Raw genomic sequence first — 18,736 nt, 5'->3', positions numbered from 1 at the left:
ACAGGGTTTCTCTGCATAGCCCTGGCTGTCCTGGAACTCACTCTGTAGACCAGGCTGGCCTCGAACTCAGAAACCCGCCTGCCTCTGCCTCCCAAGTGCTGGGATTCAAGGCGTTTTTTGGTTTGTTTCGGTTTGTTTTGAGACAGGTTCTCACTATGTGACCCTGTCTGTCTGGAACTCTATTTGTAGACCAGAGTGACAGTAGGGAGTCTGGCCCATTCAGGGCAGAAAGTAATTTTTTTTTAAATTTTAATTTAATCTAATTACAAGTAAACAAATTTTGTGATCAGTTTGAAAGACAGTTGAAGTAACTTTGCCTCCTTAGTAATGCGGTTCACCCTTTCACATTTTCTACTCCAAACAGTTTAAACATTCATAGACAGACCCTACTAAATTAGCAGCCAAAATGTGTCATTGCTCCCCCCAACTCCCAATTACTCCACAAGGAAAAGCCTGTAAAGCTAAGAAAATAAGAAATATTAGTGTCCTTCTTTGATGTAAAATGACTTGGAAAGTGACTTTTAATAAAATCCTCATCATATCTTTTTAAATTTTTGATGAAATCAGTAAAGTATTAGAGCTGGGAAAGGTTAAACCAAAGACTGGTTACTTTATAGGCAGAATGCTCAGACAGGCACTACTGTTCTTGTTTGTCGGTGGCTCATATGTGTGTTCTTTCCCTCTCCGTGAATGCACATGTTCTGCCTTGTTCATTCACCAAGTCGCATTCCAGTACCTGTGAGTAAGTGTAGCGGTTACCACAGCAGATTTTTCACATTTGAAATATTCATGCTCCTACCTCATGCTCTGTGCCATAGTCCCTATAAAACTATGAAAGAGAAGAAAGAAAATAAGATCATATGTTCCAAAAAATTAGAACTTTAAAACCATATTTGCGGTGTTTTGGTGGTGGTGAGGTTTTAGTTAGTTAGTTGTTAGTTAGTTAGTTAGTTTGTTTGTTTGTTTGTTTGTTTGTTTGTTTGTTTTTTCAAGACAGGGTTTCTCTGTCCTGTAACTCACTCTGTACACCAGACTGACTTCAAACTCATAGAGATCCGCCTGCCTCTGCCTCCTGACTGCTGGGATTAAAGGCGTGCCACCACAGCTGGCTCACATTTGTGTTTTTATTGTATTATCACACAATAAAGGAAAGATTCACATCTCCATGACAAAGGGGCATATATCATGTGAACAGCATTAGTGGGTGTGGCTTCTTTTTAATGACTGGTGAGCATTTAATATTACCAGGATTGTTTTTTATAAACATGTTCAAACCCAAAAGCCTATTAAAATAGTATTAGTGTTCATAGTTTCTAACTTGTGAAAAGGTTTTATTGTAGCATTTTTTGTGATATTGTAAAGTCTTCAGTGTGGGACTTTTTTTATTAACTGACAGGTGCATCCCTTGTAAAGGTTCTCGGTTTCCTCCCACCCTTCCACGACCTGCTGTAGCTATATTATCTTTTAAGCTTCCTTACTGTCAGACTTCAACAGAGAAAGGCCAAATGGAGGTACGTGGATGCCTTAATACTTCAAATTTGAAACTAAATTCCTATTACACAGAAGATTTTAGATCATCATAATATCAGTGTTGGATATTACTATGCTGTGATTAAATAAATAATGCAGTAGGCCTTTTGATCACAAGGCCACCTCATGTGGTTGCTGTCACAGCTTTCAGGGCTTTCTCCCGAGGAAATGGCTTTGACTGGGAGGCCGTCACCAGGGGCAGAGCTTCCCTGGTAGGGTCAGTAAGCCCTCTACACTGACGGTAAACTCGTCCTCTTCTAGCCCTGTTGTTTTAAAGGCATTTGAAACCATGCAGTTAGTTATGATAGGAAGTAAGCCATCTACAGAATTGGCTTACAAAGTCCTCTGAGGACGAGTCATATAGGAAATAAAAATGCTATACACATACACAGAAACACCTTTTTAAAAAGGCTAGAACGTAAAGCCAAGCGATTTTAGCACATTGAGATTCAAACTGTAAAGTAAGACTGTATAGGAAGGAGGGTTTCAGAAAATATTTAAAGCTGGTATCTTAAGGTACACCTCCCCCTTGCCCAGTATGAGGGAGCTGTTCAGTTTTATGTACTTCTGTCCATTTTCCAGGAACAGTTTTGGCACTCGGTTCTGTTTCACAACTACCTTGATTACTTGGCTAGAAATGGTCACGAGTATGAGGAGAGCATTAAAAACCAGGCAGTCAAAGAGCAGCAGGAACTCTTAATGAAAATGCTTGCGGTGAGTAAAATTAAAAGTTTAATTATTTTCTTAGGTTGAGAAAAATTTTTCCTTTGAAACAGGTTTACTGTATGTAGCCCTGGCTGTCCTGGAACTTGCTCTGTAAACCAGGCTGGCCTCGAACTCAAAGAGATCTGCCTACCTCTGCGTCCCGTGTGAGTAAAGGATTGTGGCTCCATTCCCAGCCCTAGGTAGAATTTCTTAAATATATGTAAATGAAGACTAAATTCTACCTTGTAGGTTACATAAATTGTAATTTTCCTTTAAAATTTTTATCTCACCTTTGATGTTACAGTTAAAATATTTGAACTGTTTCCCTATAGCTAAGGCTGTAGGTGGGCGAGTAAGCTTTTCCAGTGTTGGGCCTGTTCACTGGGCGTCAGCTGATGCTGCAGGGGGCTGGCACGTGTGAGAGCCATTGTTGGGACGATCGCTCATCTCTGAGTGCACAGAGTTCAGGTGTGGGCTGTTGGAGGTCTCCAGGCTTGGACAGTTTGAGACCGTCCTTAGGCTTTCGGATCTCCCAGCCTTTTGTCATCACCAGTGACTGGGTTTCCTGCCCTGGATTCTTCACTACATTTCTTTTTGAAGCAGAGTCTCTTAAGGTTCGTTGTCCTCCTTTCAAGCTTTATTTATTGGAAGGAGTGTAATCCCATGTTCTCTACTCTGGATGATACTGGTGACCTTTGAGGGAAGTGACCTTAATTCATTCTAGCCACTGCAAGACGGCACTGCCCTCTGAGTCAGAGTTCGCCTTGCTTAGAAGTGCTTCTTCTGAATCATGCCAACAGTCTTGAGGAGGCTCTGGTGAAGATACAGGGCTTCTTACTCATAGGGCAGGTGTATACATTACAAAAAGCTCCTGCACCGGGAGTCATAAGACCCCTAGTGCCCCTCAGAGAGCAAGAACTTATTTTAAGCTCAAATTGTCATGTGCTGGATTGTCAATTCAATCCAAAGAGAAAAGTGAGTATTTTCTAAGATGCATTAATTGAAGGTTCCTCCCACCTCCTCCTGGTTTTTTTAAAGATTTATACTTTATGAGTATTTGTCTGCATGTGTGTCCATGCACCGTGTGTGTGTGCCTGATGATCACGGAGGCCAGGAGAGGGTATGAGGTATCCTAGAAGTGGAGTTCTGGGCAGTGAGGAGCCACTATGTGGGCATTGGGAATAGAACCTGGGCTCTCTCCAAGAGCAGCAAATGTTCTTTGAAAGAACTGGAACTGGCACAGGACACCCTAAGACCGAGTTCTCAGCCCAAAGGAGATTTGCTTCATGAGGGGCAAAGGGCAAGGAATAGGAGACAAAGACAGGACACAGAACATGAAGGGGGAAAGGAGAAGGAACAAGGGTGAGGGAGAAGGTGTATGTTGCCCTGGAAGGACTGCCTCTGGATAGAAATGAGATGTGACCCTTGCGCAAATGGCAGTTTATAAAGGAAAAAGGAGAAACCCCCCCGTTAGGGTGATTTGGGTTGTTTTGGTTGGGCATGTAAATTAGGTGACAAAAAGGGCTCCTGATTGCTGGGATTCAATACTTTGATAGCTAGACCTTGGTTATTGGCCTCAGGAGAAGGAAGTAGTCAAGTAAGGGAATAGACCTTGGTGGCCAGCTTTAGGGATAGAATCTATGATTTAGCAAGGAAGAGGGAAATGGGAAGGGCAAGGCCTGCTGGGCCATATTTGCTGTGCTGGTGCCTACTAGAGCCCTTCATTTTTTCGTTTGTTTGTTTTTCGAGACACGGTTTCTCTGTGTAGCCCTGGCTGTTCTGGAACTCACTCTGTAGACCAGGCTGGCCTCGAACTCAGAAATCTGCCTGCCTCTGCCTCCCGAGTGCTGGGATTAAAGCACCACTGCCCTGCTGAGCCCTTCATTCTTAACCACTGAGTCAACCCTCCTGTCCCAGAACACCCTTCATTTTATATTATAGACATAAAAAGTGCAATGTTAATTTAGAATTTGTATAGCTATTTCTGATAGTTGAAGATCACAGACAATATACATGAAATTTTAAACATGTCTACTTTTCCTGTCCAAATTTGCTTAGTAGCATTTGTTGTTTAGTTCTGAGCAAATAGTAACTGCTTTTTGTTTTAATTCACTTTTTAAAATTCCCTGCCCTATTGTGATGAGTGTCAACTGGAAAAACAGGAGAATTACATTTGAGTTTTGAGCAGTTGTCTTCTCAGGCACTTTACATCTGAAGTATGTCACATCTCATTGAATCTAAGCTACTATTTGTAAATGCACTGTTCTTTTATTCATTTAAGCCACTAAGGAATACTGTTGAGCAAGCCAACAGGCTATTAATTATAAGATACTTTTCAAAACAAAGGTACTTTCATTTTATAGATGTACAATGTGCATTTTAGAAGCATTAGATAGTGCACCCAGACGACTTCCATTTCTCTAGTCCTATCAGTCTTTCCTTTCCTTTTCTTTCCTCCTCTTTTCTTTTCTTTCCTTAAGTTTGACTTAACATGGTTTGATTTTGATTCTCCCCTAATTAGCTGTCTTGTAAACTGGAACGAGAATTCCGCTGTGTGGAACTTGCTGATCTAATGACTCAAAATGCCGTGCATTTAGCCATTAAATATGCTTCTCGCTCTCGGAAATTAATATTGGCTCAGAAACTTAGTGAACTTGCTGCAGAAAAGGCAGCTGAGTTGGCAGAAACCCAGTCGGAAGAAGAGAAAGAAGAGGATTTCAGAGAAAAACTGAATGCTGGGTAAAAGAACATCAGCTACTTGAGTTTCCCTTACTGTCTTGAATATGAAGTTGGTCTTTGCATTTGATTCTTACGGTGTAATACTATGGTCCATCAGTTACAGTCACACCACTACAGAATGGAGTCGGCCACGGGTCAGAAGTCAAGTTGAAGATGCTGAGGACAGAGAGGACACTGTTTCTGAAGAAAAACCAGAGTCACATAACCATGGTGAGACATGTTTTCAAAACAGTGAAAGATAAGGAGGCTCAGCAGATGGTGGTGCCTGCCGTGCAGTGCTGGGCTTCACCTACAGAACACACCGAAAGGTAGAGAGCTGACTCTTGCCTACAGAGTTGTCTTCTGACCACTATATGCACAAGTGCCAACCCCCAACAGCAGTAATTTAAATTACATAAATAAATAAGTAAATAAAAGCTATCATTAGTGTTGCCTTTTCCACTTTGGTCACCTAAGAGAAATTGAAATTCCGTTTCCTGTTCAAGGTATCTGTGCTGTTTAGATGTTGAATATCAAGGATGACTTCATTGTCCTCACTTATGTTGTTTTATTTATTTTAATTATAGGACAGAACTTATTCCAAAGTGCAAATTCCTCTGATACACCAGCTCTTAAATCAGGTAAGAAATATATGTAAGCCTGTAGCTTATAGCAGTGGCTGTAATGCAGTCAGAAGATAGGTGCCTGCTGGCGTTCTCATGGAATGCTGACAGCAGAGACTAGAAGATGAATCAGCCCGCAAAGGAGTGGTGGATGGCAGCAGGATCAGAGCAAACAGTATTTGTGGTATAAAGAGAGCGGTTCTGTAGGGTCTTGGAAGGATATACACAATTTTCCAGACTGTGTTGAGAATCGCAGTCTTCATTCTAAGATCCCTGGGAGGCTGCTGTAGGTTCTAAGCAGGACCGTCACCATCACACGTGATAGGGAGGGGGAACGGACATAAGACCACCAAAGCAGTCCAAGTTTGACTCGGGCTAGAGTAGTGACAATAGAAAGAAAAGGTAGAGTTGGTGTTTCTAAGGTGGAAGATGGTTCAGAATGAAGAACAGCATAGCATCAGAAACACTATAGGAGGAGACAGGTCCATAGGGGAAGCTGATAAATTACCATTAGCTAAGTGGGTTACGTAGTTAGGCATTGTTTCAGAACCTCATGAGATAAATGCTAAACCATTGGCATCAGTAGAACAGTGTATCCATGGGCACTGGTAAGCACGCATTATTGTTTGTAAAGGAAGAAGAAAATGGAGCCCTAGTTGAGGGGATTTCCAGCATCTAAGCAAGTACAAGAGAGAGGAAGCTCTGAGAGAGGTCACTGAGCCACAGACAAAGGGCTAAGTCTGGGCTGCAGTGTCTACAAAGTCAAGGGAGGAGAAAATATTGAAGAGACCACTATATAGAAAGCCACTGAGAGGTCTCAAATAAAGGGGCAGAAAGTAGCTGTCCTGTTTGGTTACACAGAAGTGGGTTGGGGACTTGCTGTTGTGTTAGAGCAGCACAGGGTTAAACCTCACACCATAGTGTGGAGAAATGTGTGGGAAGGAGGAAATAATAGTAATGTTAGTGGGTTTTGGAAAGTTGGGTAGGGTTGTAAGGAAAGATGGTAGTTGGAAGTGCAAAGAGCCTGCTTTGTTTTTGTTTTTAACTTGAGAAACAGGTGAATGAAGAAGGGTAACTGTCAGACGATGGGGAGAGAGGCATTAGTAGGTGTTTCCTTGACAAGGTGGACATTTCTAACCTCAGCACCACTGTTGCATGGTCCGGGGAGAAGGGGTCTACACACTGGTATTTTTCACAGCAGCAAGTTGGGACAGTTCACATTTAATATTATTCCAGCTTGGAAGGAGGAAAGATACGTCTGTATTTGTTTTAAAGTTACATGGGGCTGGGCATGGAAGGACGTGCCTTGAATACTGGCACGAGAGAGGCAGAAGCAGAGAAACCTCTGTAAGGCCAGCCTGGTTTACATAGCAGTTCCAGGCCAGTCCCAGGTACATAGTGAGATCCTGTCTCCAAAAGTACCTTTGTTTTCATATAAAACAGGTTAAAATATTCTATTTAGTATTGTGAAAGTCAGAAGTTGTCTTGATTTAAAAAAAAAAAAGACTGAACACTATTGAGCTTTCTTTTTGCAATAGGTGCAGTTTTCTCTAGCAGCCAAGGATGGGTAAACCCCTTCAAGGTAACCAGTGATATTTTTGTTTGAATATTACCCATACAAAGGTGTTTCCAGATGACCTCCTTAGATTCTGGGGGATTAAAGACGGGTCCCTGTGAAGACATCTGAAGCCATTCCCATTTGATCTCAGGGCCTGTGCCCTACTTAGTTCTAAATACCCAGTGCTGAGGACTTGAGACGGGGACTTCTCCCCGTCTGTCCTTGGGATGTGGTGTTTGAGAGAACTTGTTTCAGTCTGTTTGGGTTGTACTCCATGATGAATTCATTTCCAAAAGGGACACCACAGTGGCGTTGTTTTCTTCACATTTGACATTCTCTTCTCTTTAGGTAGTAGTCAGTTCCAAAGAGCCAGCGGTATCAGCGAATTCAACTCGCTCAGCTAACATTTTAGACACCATGAACAAATCATCCAGGAAGTCCACTTCTCTTAATCGAATGGAAAACCATGAAAAATCTCCAGTTATAAAGCCTCTCACTCCCAAGCCAAGGTCTAAGCAGGTAGTGCTTTGCTGACCTCGTGCCTTGCGTCCTGGGAGAGATGAAGGCTGGCTTATCACTGGTTATGCAGCAAAGGAGTGCACTCCTCTTGCTTTAGCCCAGACCACCCCCCCCCTTTTACATTATTTGCATTTTTGCCCCCAGACTCACACGTCTGTTTGTTTTCATAGGCATCTGCAGCATCCTATTTCCAGAAAAAAACTCCACAGGCTGATAAGACTGAGGAAGTAAAAGAAAACCCTAAAAGCTCGTCCTCTGACACTCCAGCCGTGTGCCTTCAAAACTCGGAAAACCAAAGGCGAGTATGTAGGGGAGCTTTGTGTTTGAGATGCAGCGTCCCAGCTGCCTGCTGACACGCCTTTAATCCCAGCACTCAGGTGGCAGAGGCAGCTGCTGGCTGGCTCTCTTTGAGTTTAAGGCCAGTCTGGTCTACAAAGTGAGTACCAAGACAGCCGGAGCTCCATAGTGAGAGCCTGTTCAAAATTAATTAAAAATAAATTTTTAATTGTGCATACCTGTGTCATTCATTCAGGCTAATATTTAGGATTTATTCAGCTTCTAAATGGTAGGAGGCAGGTGATCTAAACAGGGATTCTGGTGTCAGACTGCTTAGCTGTTCAGTCTCATCCTATTCTTACCCTGTGTACCTAAACTAGGCTATTTCATCTCTCTGAATCCCGGGTGCCTCATTTATCAATTGAGACACCGATTATTTCCAAATCATAGGGTTTTGCTATAAGGTAATATATATATTTGCTAAAAGGTTTTATATATGATATATATGTATATCATTTAGAATGCATGGAAGCAAGTGCTCAGAAACTTGATGATTTTCATTAAGCCTTCTAATGACCTAAACACAGTTTGTGCAGAAGGTAGAATAGAATAGAATCAATTTTACAAGTGCTTTCCCAAATAATGATGCAGGAAGAACCCGGGTCAGCCATGAGTGGGGTGAGGTGGTGAGAAGGGTGGAAGAGAAGTCAGCCAGCTTTCACACAGCTGCTTGCTAAATGGCGAGAGCCTGTGAATGACAGCCAGAGGAATTTCATTAGGCCAGAGGGGCTCAGAGAGGTTGGAGGTCTTGAACCTATAACACACAAGAGCTGAAGATGCAGGGTCCGTGCTTTTATGCTGGTCGGTGTAGGGTGAGTGACCCTCCCTCGGCTCACTGAGCCTGCAGTCTCCAGGCTGTTGAAAGTATGGACACTGTTAGCTAGTACAGTTGTGTCTCCCTTACTTTGTATGAGTAGTGAAAAGCTGGCGGTTAGCTACTAATTTGAAATGTCATGTGACACTTTAAATAATATATTCAGTATACATTTTTTCACGTTATTACTTTAGGCCAAAGACTGGGTTCCAGATGTGGCTGGAAGAAAATAGAAGTCAAATTTTGTCCGACAACCCTGACATTTCAGATGAAACAGACATAATAAAAGAGGGGATGATTCGATTTAGAGTATTGTCCGCTGAAGAAAGGAAGGTAAGATTGCTATGCTGAGATGAGATCTTGCTGGGCTTCCCAGGTTTAAAAAGTTCTTATAGAAATGTCTTTTTCTTTGGGAAATTGAATACATCAAAAAAGTCTTGGAAAGAGCCGGGCATGGTGGCGCACGGCAGAGGCAGGAGGATTTCTGAGTTCGAAGTTAGCCTGGTCTACGGAGTGAGTTCCAGGACAGCCAAGGCTACATAGAGAAACCCTGTCTCAACAAACAAACAAATAAAAAAGTCTTGGTGAAGAGGAAATTAGATGGGGATGAGTTTGACAAAGTAGACTTGTGGTTGTTACTGCGTACCTACGGAAGGTTTTAGAAGCCAGCAGTGTGCTAACTGTGTGTCCTTAGGGAACTGCCACCTGCCCCCACATAAAAGATGCTTTAGTTATGAACTGAAAGCAAAAAGAAAAATTAATAAGGGGAAAGGAATTTAACTTATACTTTAAACTAGTACTATCAAGTCCATGAAAGTAGAAAAAAATTAATGCTATCTACTTACATGAAAATAATGTTTGGTTGGAAAACTTTGGTGGCGTGGTGGCGCACACCTTTAATCCCAGCACTAGGGAGACAGAGGCAGGCGGATTTCTGAGTTCAAGGCCAGCCTGGTCTACAGAGTGAGTTCCAGGACAGCCAGGGCTACACAGAGAAACCCTGTCTTGAAAAACCAAAAAAACATTGCATACACTAGCAAGATTTTGCGGAAAGGACCCAAATATAGCTGTCTCTTGTGAGACTATGCCGGGGCCTAGCAAACACAGGAGTGGATGCTCACAGTCAGCTATTGGATGTATCACAGGGCTCCCAATGGAGAAGCTAGAGAAAGTACCCAAGGAGCTAAAGGGATCTGCAACCCTATAGTTGGAACAACATGATGAACTAACCAGTACCCCGGAGCTCTTGTCTCTAGCTGCATATGTATCGAAAGATGGCCTAGTCGGCCATCACTGGAAAGAGAGGCCCATTGGACTTGCAAACTTTATATGCCCCAATATAGGGGAATGCCAGGGCCAAAAGAATGGGAATGGGTGGGTAGGGAAGTGGGGGGTGGTATGGGGGACTCTTGGGATAGCATTGGAAATGTAATTGAGGAAAATATGTAATAAAAAATATTAAAAATTAAAAAAAAAAAGAAAAACCAAAAAAAAAAAAAGAAGAAAAAAAAGGAAAACTTTGGTGCTTTGGTCCAGCCTTTCATACAAAAATTAGGATGGGTAGCTGGCTAACCTCTGTCATGTTTGGGGAGAAAGGGAAAGGAATGTGGGCAGTGTGCCAGTTAAACCTCAGACTTCATCTCCTCACTGTACGAGTGTACGCACCTCAAAGTATAGTCACTGGCTTTGATGGATTGGGTTTTAGGAGGAACGGGTATTGCGTGATCCAGAGGCTAGAAACTAGGCTAACCACTTCTAGCCTCCTTTAGAGTCTTTTTTAGCATTTCTGTGTTTCTGTATATATTTACATGAATGAATTTATTATAAAAGAGGAAGAGACTTAACAAAACTTGTTAGTGTGTGTGTGTGTTTTAATTTGGGGGAGTTGTATTTCTGTGTATAGAATGTAGGGCTTTGTGAATGCTAGGCAAGTACTCTTCCACTGCGTTCTTATCCCATGATTATAGCTTTGGGATTGTTGTGTTTTGTGATGAGGCCTTGCTCTGTAGCCCTGATTGGCTTAGAACTCACTATGTAAAGAAGGCTGGCCTTAAACATTGGGCAATCCTCCTGCCCCCCCCCCATGAGGTTACAGTGTTGAGCCTAGTTGTTGATTGTGTTTTGTTTTAATTTAAAAAAACAAAAAACAAAAAACTGGCCATGCATGTGTATTTGGCTACATGTATATATGTGCACCATGTGTGTCCTTGGTGCCCAAGGAAAATACACCCTCCTTCTTTGGCTCACCCCTCAGCCCCCAAGTATATATGATTGTTGTTTTGAGGCAGAATCTAATTAAGTAGCTGACGGTCCTTGAACTCTTTACAGTCCTGTCTCAGCCTCCCAAGTGTCAGAAATGACGAGTGTCCCTCATCCTACTCTCATGGACATTGCCTTAGTGAGTCTGATTTGCAGCCTGGTGATTATAGAGATGCTGAGCCTTTCCAGGAACCCATGGACCATTTGTGTGGATATTGAGAATATCTTTCAAATTCATTTTGTATTTTTAACCTGATTGGGGATTTGCTATTGAGTTTTCAAAGTTGCTTAAATATTATGGATATCTGTCTCTTCTTCAGATGGTTACTATGCAACTATTTCCAAGGAATATGACATTTAAATTTGTTAACCATTAGAACCTTTAATAATAAAGTTAAAATTTCAAATGCTAATTACTGAAAGTAAGTAGACCATTTTCATTCTTTCCTTCTTCATGCATAAAAATCTCTTTACCTCTCACCCCACTGTTTTTCAAAGGCATGGACTAACAAAGCCAAGGGAGAAACTGCCAGCGATGGAGCTGAAGCAAAGAAGCGAAAACGTGTGGTCAGTGAGATCTGTGAGACAGAGAACCAGGAAGAAACAGTGAAGGAGAATCTGGATCTTTCTAAAAAGCAAAAGGCGTTAAATCTTTCTACTAACCAGAAATTGTCAGCTTTTGCATTTAAGCAGGAATAAAGGAAGGAGTGTCTGTCAGGAAGGAGTGAGAGTTGGCTCCAGCTTCTCTTGGATTCTGGACTCCTTTTAACCGTTAGGGAGTATATTCTTATAATCCTGTGTGTTTAGACACAGCTTTGTTTTCATAAGGCAGTGTAGGGGCTGGGTGTGCAGCTCAGTGGTGGAGGGCTTGCCTAGCATGCGAAGGCCCTGGCTCCCTTACTGCCACAAAATAAAACAACACACAACAAAGTAGTGATTTTCCTGTGTCAGGAACACCACGTGTAAGAGCTGTCTGTGGGGATTCCTCTGCTGTCCATGAACAGAAATGTCATGATGGCAGTGACTACCAGGGACACCATTCTGACCCCGTGGAAGCCATTATCTGTAAAAGTCACTAAAAGCCTCAGTCTTAAGACTTGTACACATTACAGTACCTCCTAGGGCTTTCCTGCCTTTGTTTAGGTTTTGCAGTAGAAGCGCCATGGTCATCGGCTTCCCAAGTGAGAGGTCATAGATTGCTCTCTTGTCAACTTGACCTCAGGCCCATGGCTTTTAATATGGGCCCCAACGTGTAAATAATGTTGTAAATGAGATAGGTTATTTTCTGTTTGGGGGCGTTTTTCGTGTATTACCTTTTGTATATCTGTATAGACGGGGTCTTCTGAATAAATAAAACTTTCTCATTTGCATATTTGTCTTGCTATGGTTTTAACACCATATTTCCATGCTCTTCACATCACTTGTGAGGTGGAGAAAGGCTGCAGGCCTTACTTTGAGATTGTGGCTGTGTGGACATCCATGCTGATAGGTGCTGCCCTTCTTATCAGCAGCAGCAGTGTTGCTGAGTGAGCCTTGGAAGGCTTGATAAGACAGTAGTCAGAGGACAGGGGAGTGTCTGCTCTTTTACAAAGCCACAGTTTGTTTTGTGCATTTTGCCTGTTTGTGTGTGTGTGTGTGTGTGTGTGTGTGTGTGTTATGATGTAGGTGCATAGTGGTGAGGTGACTCACAACCCGGGTAGTTTATAGGTTGAAAGGAACCAAATAAGTTGGAAGTTTACATGTACAGGAGCCGAGTGATAGTTCTTGTTCCACAGTGATTAAGGTTGAAAAGATACACTTAGGCTTTTTAAAATCAGAGCTGGTATTGAGAGATGGTACAGCACAGTCGTTGGAGTACAGACCGTAAAGTCAGACTGCCAAACTTGAAGACCCACTAACTACTTTTCAGATGGATAACAGTGAACATGGTCTAGCCTCCACTCACTGTAAAATGATTAATAGTGGCATGGGTGTAGCGGTCACTTTAGCTATACTGCTTTGTGCTTCCAGTGGGTTGCACGATTTGAGCCACCTGCCCAGGAACTCTTTAGATTCAAGAATGGAAGATACACACATGCACACGCGCGCGCGCGCACACACACACATACACGTACGTACGTGTCCTGGAGTGCACCAGCTAGTTTTAAAATGCCTTGGCTAGTTCAAAGCCTGGGTACCCCTAAACCTCCTTCTGCTACCCCAGATGCAAGGCCCAGTCTGGGAAGTAGCCAGTGGCCACCCACCCACATTCTCACATGGCTGGCTGGTTTTCTCCCGCACGTCCCAAAGTCAGGGGCAATTCTCTGTCTCCTTTTTCCCAGTTCCTAGCCTGCACAAATCTAAAGGTCCACCCTGTCTCCCTTTGCCCGGCCATTGGCCACTGGCATCTTTATTAATTGATCAAAAACCAGCTGGGGACAAGGACCTTCAGCATTTGGACACATAGGTTCCCGGTTAAATCAAAGCATTAGAACCAATCCCTAACATAGGGTTAGGATGAGAATGAGAGGGCAGCCTAGTGGGTTTTGCACACAGGTTAGCTAGTCGCACTATGCTATCACTGACTCGATCTTACTCCTTCTTGAGGTTTGATTCTGAATACATTTGAACATTTTGACATTTTTGATGTCAAGATTTTGCAGTAAAGGTGTATCATATTTTGAGAAGGCTTCTAGAAGTATATATGTGTATTGTTTTCTCAACTAAGGTTTTGAACAAAGTGTACTTCTTGAGGATATAACCCTTGAGTGTTATATTTCAGATCTTTAGAAACCTTGTACCACTGGGGATGTACAAAAGCTCTTTAAAAAAAAAATTTTACTGCATCTGTTTCATTTAATGTGCGCACACATACGAAAATCAGAGGACAGCTTGAGTTAGCCTTTTTATCATATGTCTCAAGAACAGACCTTAGGTCGTCAGTCTTGGAGACAAGCACCTTTCCTGCTTGGAGCATCTTGTCAGCGAAAGAAACTTTAGAGATTTGTTTGTTTGTTTGTTTTTAAATGAATTGGCCTGCATGGTAGCTTAGATATGCTCACCCCACACATTAGCAGTACTTGGTAAAATTTCTAAAACTTCACATGTAATAAAGTTAGGAAGGAGTTTTTAGAAGCCACAAATGGTAATGTAGACAGAGCAAAAAGTTAAAGCTGGCTGGTTGTCACTCCGGAGGCATTTGCTAAGCTCATGTATTCCATTACTATGCCTGGAAAACAAACTATCCCAATGTGGAATGGCTCTTAAGACAGTAACAATATTAATTGTGTTTGCCAGTCTGCACTTCGGACCTAACTCAGCAGCAGTCAGTCTGCATTTCTGGCATCGTCAGGAGCTGGACTTATTAGAAGGCTCACTCCATTAGAAACATGATAAATGATAGATTCTATCCATCTTGTCTGCTCCTTATGATCTTCATGGGTTAGCTTGAACTTCCTCCCATCATGGTGGCTCAGGTGAAGGACAAGCACCCTAAGTTGGAATTAGCCACCGAATCACTTTTTATAGCCTCAGAACTCAGCAGAATGAATTAGAAGCAAACCATTGCAGCCAGACTGTGTTCAAGGGGAGAGCACTAGGCCCTTTCTTTTACACAGAAGGATGTATGCAGGAGGAAGCATAGGACGTTGGCACTAGTGTATGTATGCATCTTTGAGAAACAAGCTACTGTTGTGTGACTTCCCAAGGGGAATGTGAACACACATCTTTTTACTGCCGAAAGGACACCAGTGACAGACCACAGAAATGATTCCACTTATGTCTGACCTGGTGAACCAAATAATATTGGGGTTATTAATAGTATCAATAAGGGATTGCCCAACGTAGGGGCAGCCGCAGCACCGAAGAAGAACCTCTAGTTTGGTTTCTATGGCTGAGCTAAAGATCATGGCAAAAAGCAACGTGGGAAGAAAAGGCTTTATCTGGTTTTACACCTTATAGTTACTACACCATGAAAGGAAGGCAGTGAGGAAACTCACGGCAGGAACCTGGAGGCAGGAACTGTAACAGAGACCATAAACCTTACTGGCTTGCTCCCCATGGCTTGTTCAGCTTGCTTATGCTACCCAGGACTATCTGCCCAGGAGTGGTACTGACCACAATGTGTTGGTCTCCCCCACATCAATCATTTAGAAAATGTCCCATAGATTTGTTTACAGGCCAACTTGGAAGGTATTTTCTCAATTGGGAGTCCGTCTTCCAGGTGCCCTTCATGCCTGTTAAGTTGACAAGAAACTAACCAAGACACATACCCTGGGTAGGGGCTCTGATGCTCAACAATGAGACCCACTCCACTGCAGGAGTGTGGAATTCCCTCATTAAATGAGGGATTGTCAGTGGGCCCAGTCTTGTGCGGATCTTGTGCAGGTGTCCATGCCTGCTGTAATGTTAAGACACCAAGAGTCGGCCAGGTCACATCTGGAGGACAGGACCCCAGCTGAGAGAACTACAGTTTACATGGCTTCATGGAATAGGTACAGTGGCCAGGAAGCATCCCGCGGCCATGTGTAATGAGCCATACAGCCAGGTGTAGCAGTGCTTGCCTCTAATCTCAGCACCACGGGATTTGAATCTCAGCCTGCAGAATCTATATGTCCGAGGTTATCCAGGGCTACATAGTGAGACGCTGACTCAAAAAAATAAAAAAATGAACAAAGCAAAAATCAAATCCAACGTATGTTGCTTTCCAGTCCTCTGCCTCCTTGTCTTAGGGTTTTATTGCTGAGAACAGACACCGTGACCAAGGCCACTCTTCTCATAAAGGACAACAGTTAACTGGAGCTGCCTTACAGGGTCAGAGGTTCAGTCCATTACCGTCATGCCAGGAGGCCTGGCAGTGTGCAGGCAGACATGGTGCTGCAGGAGCTGAGAGTTCTACATCTTCATCCAAAGGCTGCCAGGAGAAAGTTCTCTGCACTGGGCAGAGCTTGAGCCTGGGACCTCAAAGCCCACCCCCACAGTGATGCACTTCCTCCAAGGCCACACCTACTCCAATGAGGCCACACTTCCTAGTAGTGCCACTTCCCATGGGCCAAGTGTATTCAGACCATCACACTCCTCCTCCCCCACATGAACTTCGTGGACAACTTTGATTGGGGGAAATCTATTTTTAGGTATGTGATCCTATAGTAAGAAATCAATAACTATAACTGGCTCTCACATTGTGTAGTATACATTCATGTTCCATATAGGAAATGACAAAAAATAAAATAGCCATTTCAAAACAGCACACGCCTAGAATTCAGATTGTGTCTTTGTGCCGTACAAGGCAGAAGGTGTAGTGGCTCCATAACCTGTGCTGATATTCTACAGTAAAAGGGAACTGATGGAAAGCAAACAGCAGTGCAGAACAGCCAGGAAAGCCAATCGTCTAGAAAGGTCCCAGATAAAATAGAAAAGGACAAATACAAATGAATGCTCTATGAGTGAAAGGGGAATTATTACCTACAGTGCAGATTGAAAATGCCTGGTGACACTCAATTTAGACATCAACTTGTCAAGGCTACAGGTGGCGGTGAGCAGCCATCTGTTGTGAAAGTGCTTCACGGAGCATATTTAAGGTCAATAATTAAGAGACTGGAGTAAGGAAGGGAGAATATTCTAGAAAATGGGATGGGGCTGGTTAGATCACAGAGGAAGAGGGAATTACAACTGTGGACAGCATCATCTTATGCCCACGATTTCAAGCCTACTCTACTGGAAGACCTGCCCTGTAGACTCAGGATTTCAGACCTCTCAGTCCAAGTCTTCCTTTGCAATAGACCCATCCCCCCTCTCCTCTCTTACACTTAAAGATGCAGCACTTCCAACTTTTAAGGGTATGAAAGTAAGTTATTTCAGACGTAGAGGCTTATTGTTGCTATGTGCTAAATGAACCTTCTTACCTGAGTGAATTTAGATCTATTATGTGTCGTATATTGAAAGTGGCTGAAAGGTAGAACCTGTTTACAGTAGCTGGAAAACATGTTCTTCACAATTAGAAGTGACCAAAGGATGTGTGCCTTGTACCTGCAGGACTCTGGGGACTGCCCTGAGAGCAGGGGAGAGGATAAAGAGAGGGCAGACACAGAATGCTGAAAAGGCTGGGATCGGGTGACTGCTATGATGGACGCCGGAAGCTCTGTGTGTTTATTATGTTCAGTTGAACAGGGCAGCAGAGTTACAGCATACAGCTGAACAAGGAGGCAGGTTTAGCTAATCTCTGTCAGAGCTGTCTCTGCAGGGGAACAGTCTTCAGGCCATAAATATGGATGGGGAGGGGAGGGGAGGGGAAGCTGCATTGGGGGGAAGGGGTGTATGCTTTCTGCACACACTATCAACACTTGCATTCAGATCACAAGAAGGCTTTGCCATCCCTCTGAGCCTCCCCCAGGGAAGGCTTTGCTACTCCCATGGGGCTGAGGCATTGGCCCTGACGTGGCTGGCTTATGTCAATAGCACACAGCCACAGGGGACTTCTCTCACTCTCTACAGATGTGCTCAGACATTGACTGGGACATGCAGGTGGCAAATAAACACATGAAAAGATGCACAGTAACACAGAGTTTCTTTTTTTTTTCTTTTTTAAAAATACATATGTAAGTTCTGGAGAGGTTGCTCAGTGGTTAGCTGGTTAGCACTTTCTGCTCTTGCAGAGGACCTGGGTTAGGTTCCCAGCACACACATCAGGCAGCTGGCAACTGTCTGTAACTCCAACTCCAGGGGATCCCATGCTTCCAACAGTACCAGCCACATACACAGTGCATAGACATACATGTAGGCACTCACACATACACATAGAATAAAAACTTTTAATAAAAGAATATACATGTGTATTCTTGGAGAATAGCACAAAGCAGATCAATGACAACATTTATTTATTTATTTACTTATTTATTTATTTTTTGCCTACTACCAGGCATTTGTGTAATCCCAGCACTCAGGAGAAAGAGGCAGGTGGATCTCTGTGAGTTCAAAGCCAGCATGGTCTATGAAGTGAGTTCTAGGACAGCCAGGGCTATGTAAAGAGACCCTGACTTCAAAAACAAAAACCAACCAACCAAACAAAAATATTTGCCTCAGTTGAAAAAGGTCACCTTCAAAGAGTGTTCCTCTCAAGGCGGCTGGCTTACAATTGATAGTTTTTCTAGAGGGAGGATATTAATGTGGCATAGCAAGATAGGGACTTTATGGCATTTCCCTCTAAAAATGTTACAGCAGCTGATAAAAAGTTGTAGCCCGGTGTACTTAGACATATAAAAAACTGCAAACCCTGTATTGGAAAATAAAACTCATAAATACACAACCAATTAGCAAATGAGCAAAGTGTACAGACAGCCAATGACCAGTAGCATCATTTACCATTTCAGGATGCACATTCAAATCACCAGGAGGTATCACGACATGTCTATCAGAGTAGCCAAAATGAAAATCGTGCTTACAGCAAATACTACTGAAGATGTAGGCCATCTAATTGTCCACATATTGCTGGTAGGAATGTGAAACTGTCATCACCTCACAGTGTAGTCTGGTAGTTTCTTTCAAAACTAGGTTAGAGCCATGCAGAGTGGGAAGTGCTTGGGAGGTAGACACAAGAAAAGAGAGGTTCTTATCTACACTGCCAGTTTGAAACCAGATTGAGCCAAGTGAGACCCTGTCTCAAAACAAACATCTGGGGATGTTGGTGGAGTGCATGCC

The 18,736-nt window shown here is 43.0% G+C and overlaps 1 protein-coding gene across 3 annotated transcripts in view; it reads left to right on the top strand.

Annotated features, from left to right (window-relative positions):
- The window catches only part of Wdhd1 (WD repeat and HMG-box DNA binding protein 1), a 57,903-nt gene extending 45,471 nt beyond the window's left edge, over nucleotides 1–12,432 (top strand). The window contains exons 16-25 of one of the 3 annotated variants that reach the window (XM_021181464.2): nucleotides 1,397–1,511; nucleotides 2,113–2,244; nucleotides 4,757–4,974; nucleotides 5,072–5,184; nucleotides 5,541–5,594; nucleotides 7,115–7,158; nucleotides 7,483–7,653; nucleotides 7,824–7,951; nucleotides 8,998–9,136; nucleotides 11,561–12,432. In XM_021181464.2, the coding sequence (XP_021037123.1) occupies nucleotides 1,397–1,511; nucleotides 2,113–2,244; nucleotides 4,757–4,974; nucleotides 5,072–5,184; nucleotides 5,541–5,594; nucleotides 7,115–7,158; nucleotides 7,483–7,653; nucleotides 7,824–7,951; nucleotides 8,998–9,136; nucleotides 11,561–11,761 (1,315 nt within the window). In that variant the 3' untranslated portion in view covers nucleotides 11,762–12,432. Of the gene's footprint in view, nucleotides 1–1,396; nucleotides 1,512–2,112; nucleotides 2,245–4,756; nucleotides 4,975–5,071; nucleotides 5,185–5,540; nucleotides 5,595–7,114; nucleotides 7,159–7,482; nucleotides 7,654–7,823; nucleotides 7,952–8,997; nucleotides 9,137–11,560 lie in introns of those variants that run through there. The other 2 variants (XM_021181465.1, XM_021181466.2) reach the window with 2 other exon arrangements.
- The last annotated feature ends 6,304 nt before the right edge of the window (nucleotides 12,433–18,736 follow it).

This window comes from Mus caroli, chromosome 14, assembly GCF_900094665.2.
Source record: "Mus caroli chromosome 14, CAROLI_EIJ_v1.1, whole genome shotgun sequence".
NCBI lineage: Eukaryota > Metazoa > Chordata > Mammalia > Rodentia > Muridae > Mus > Mus caroli.
Note: the sequence above shows the minus strand (reverse complement) of the source record. Positions and strands in the feature narration are given on the sequence as shown.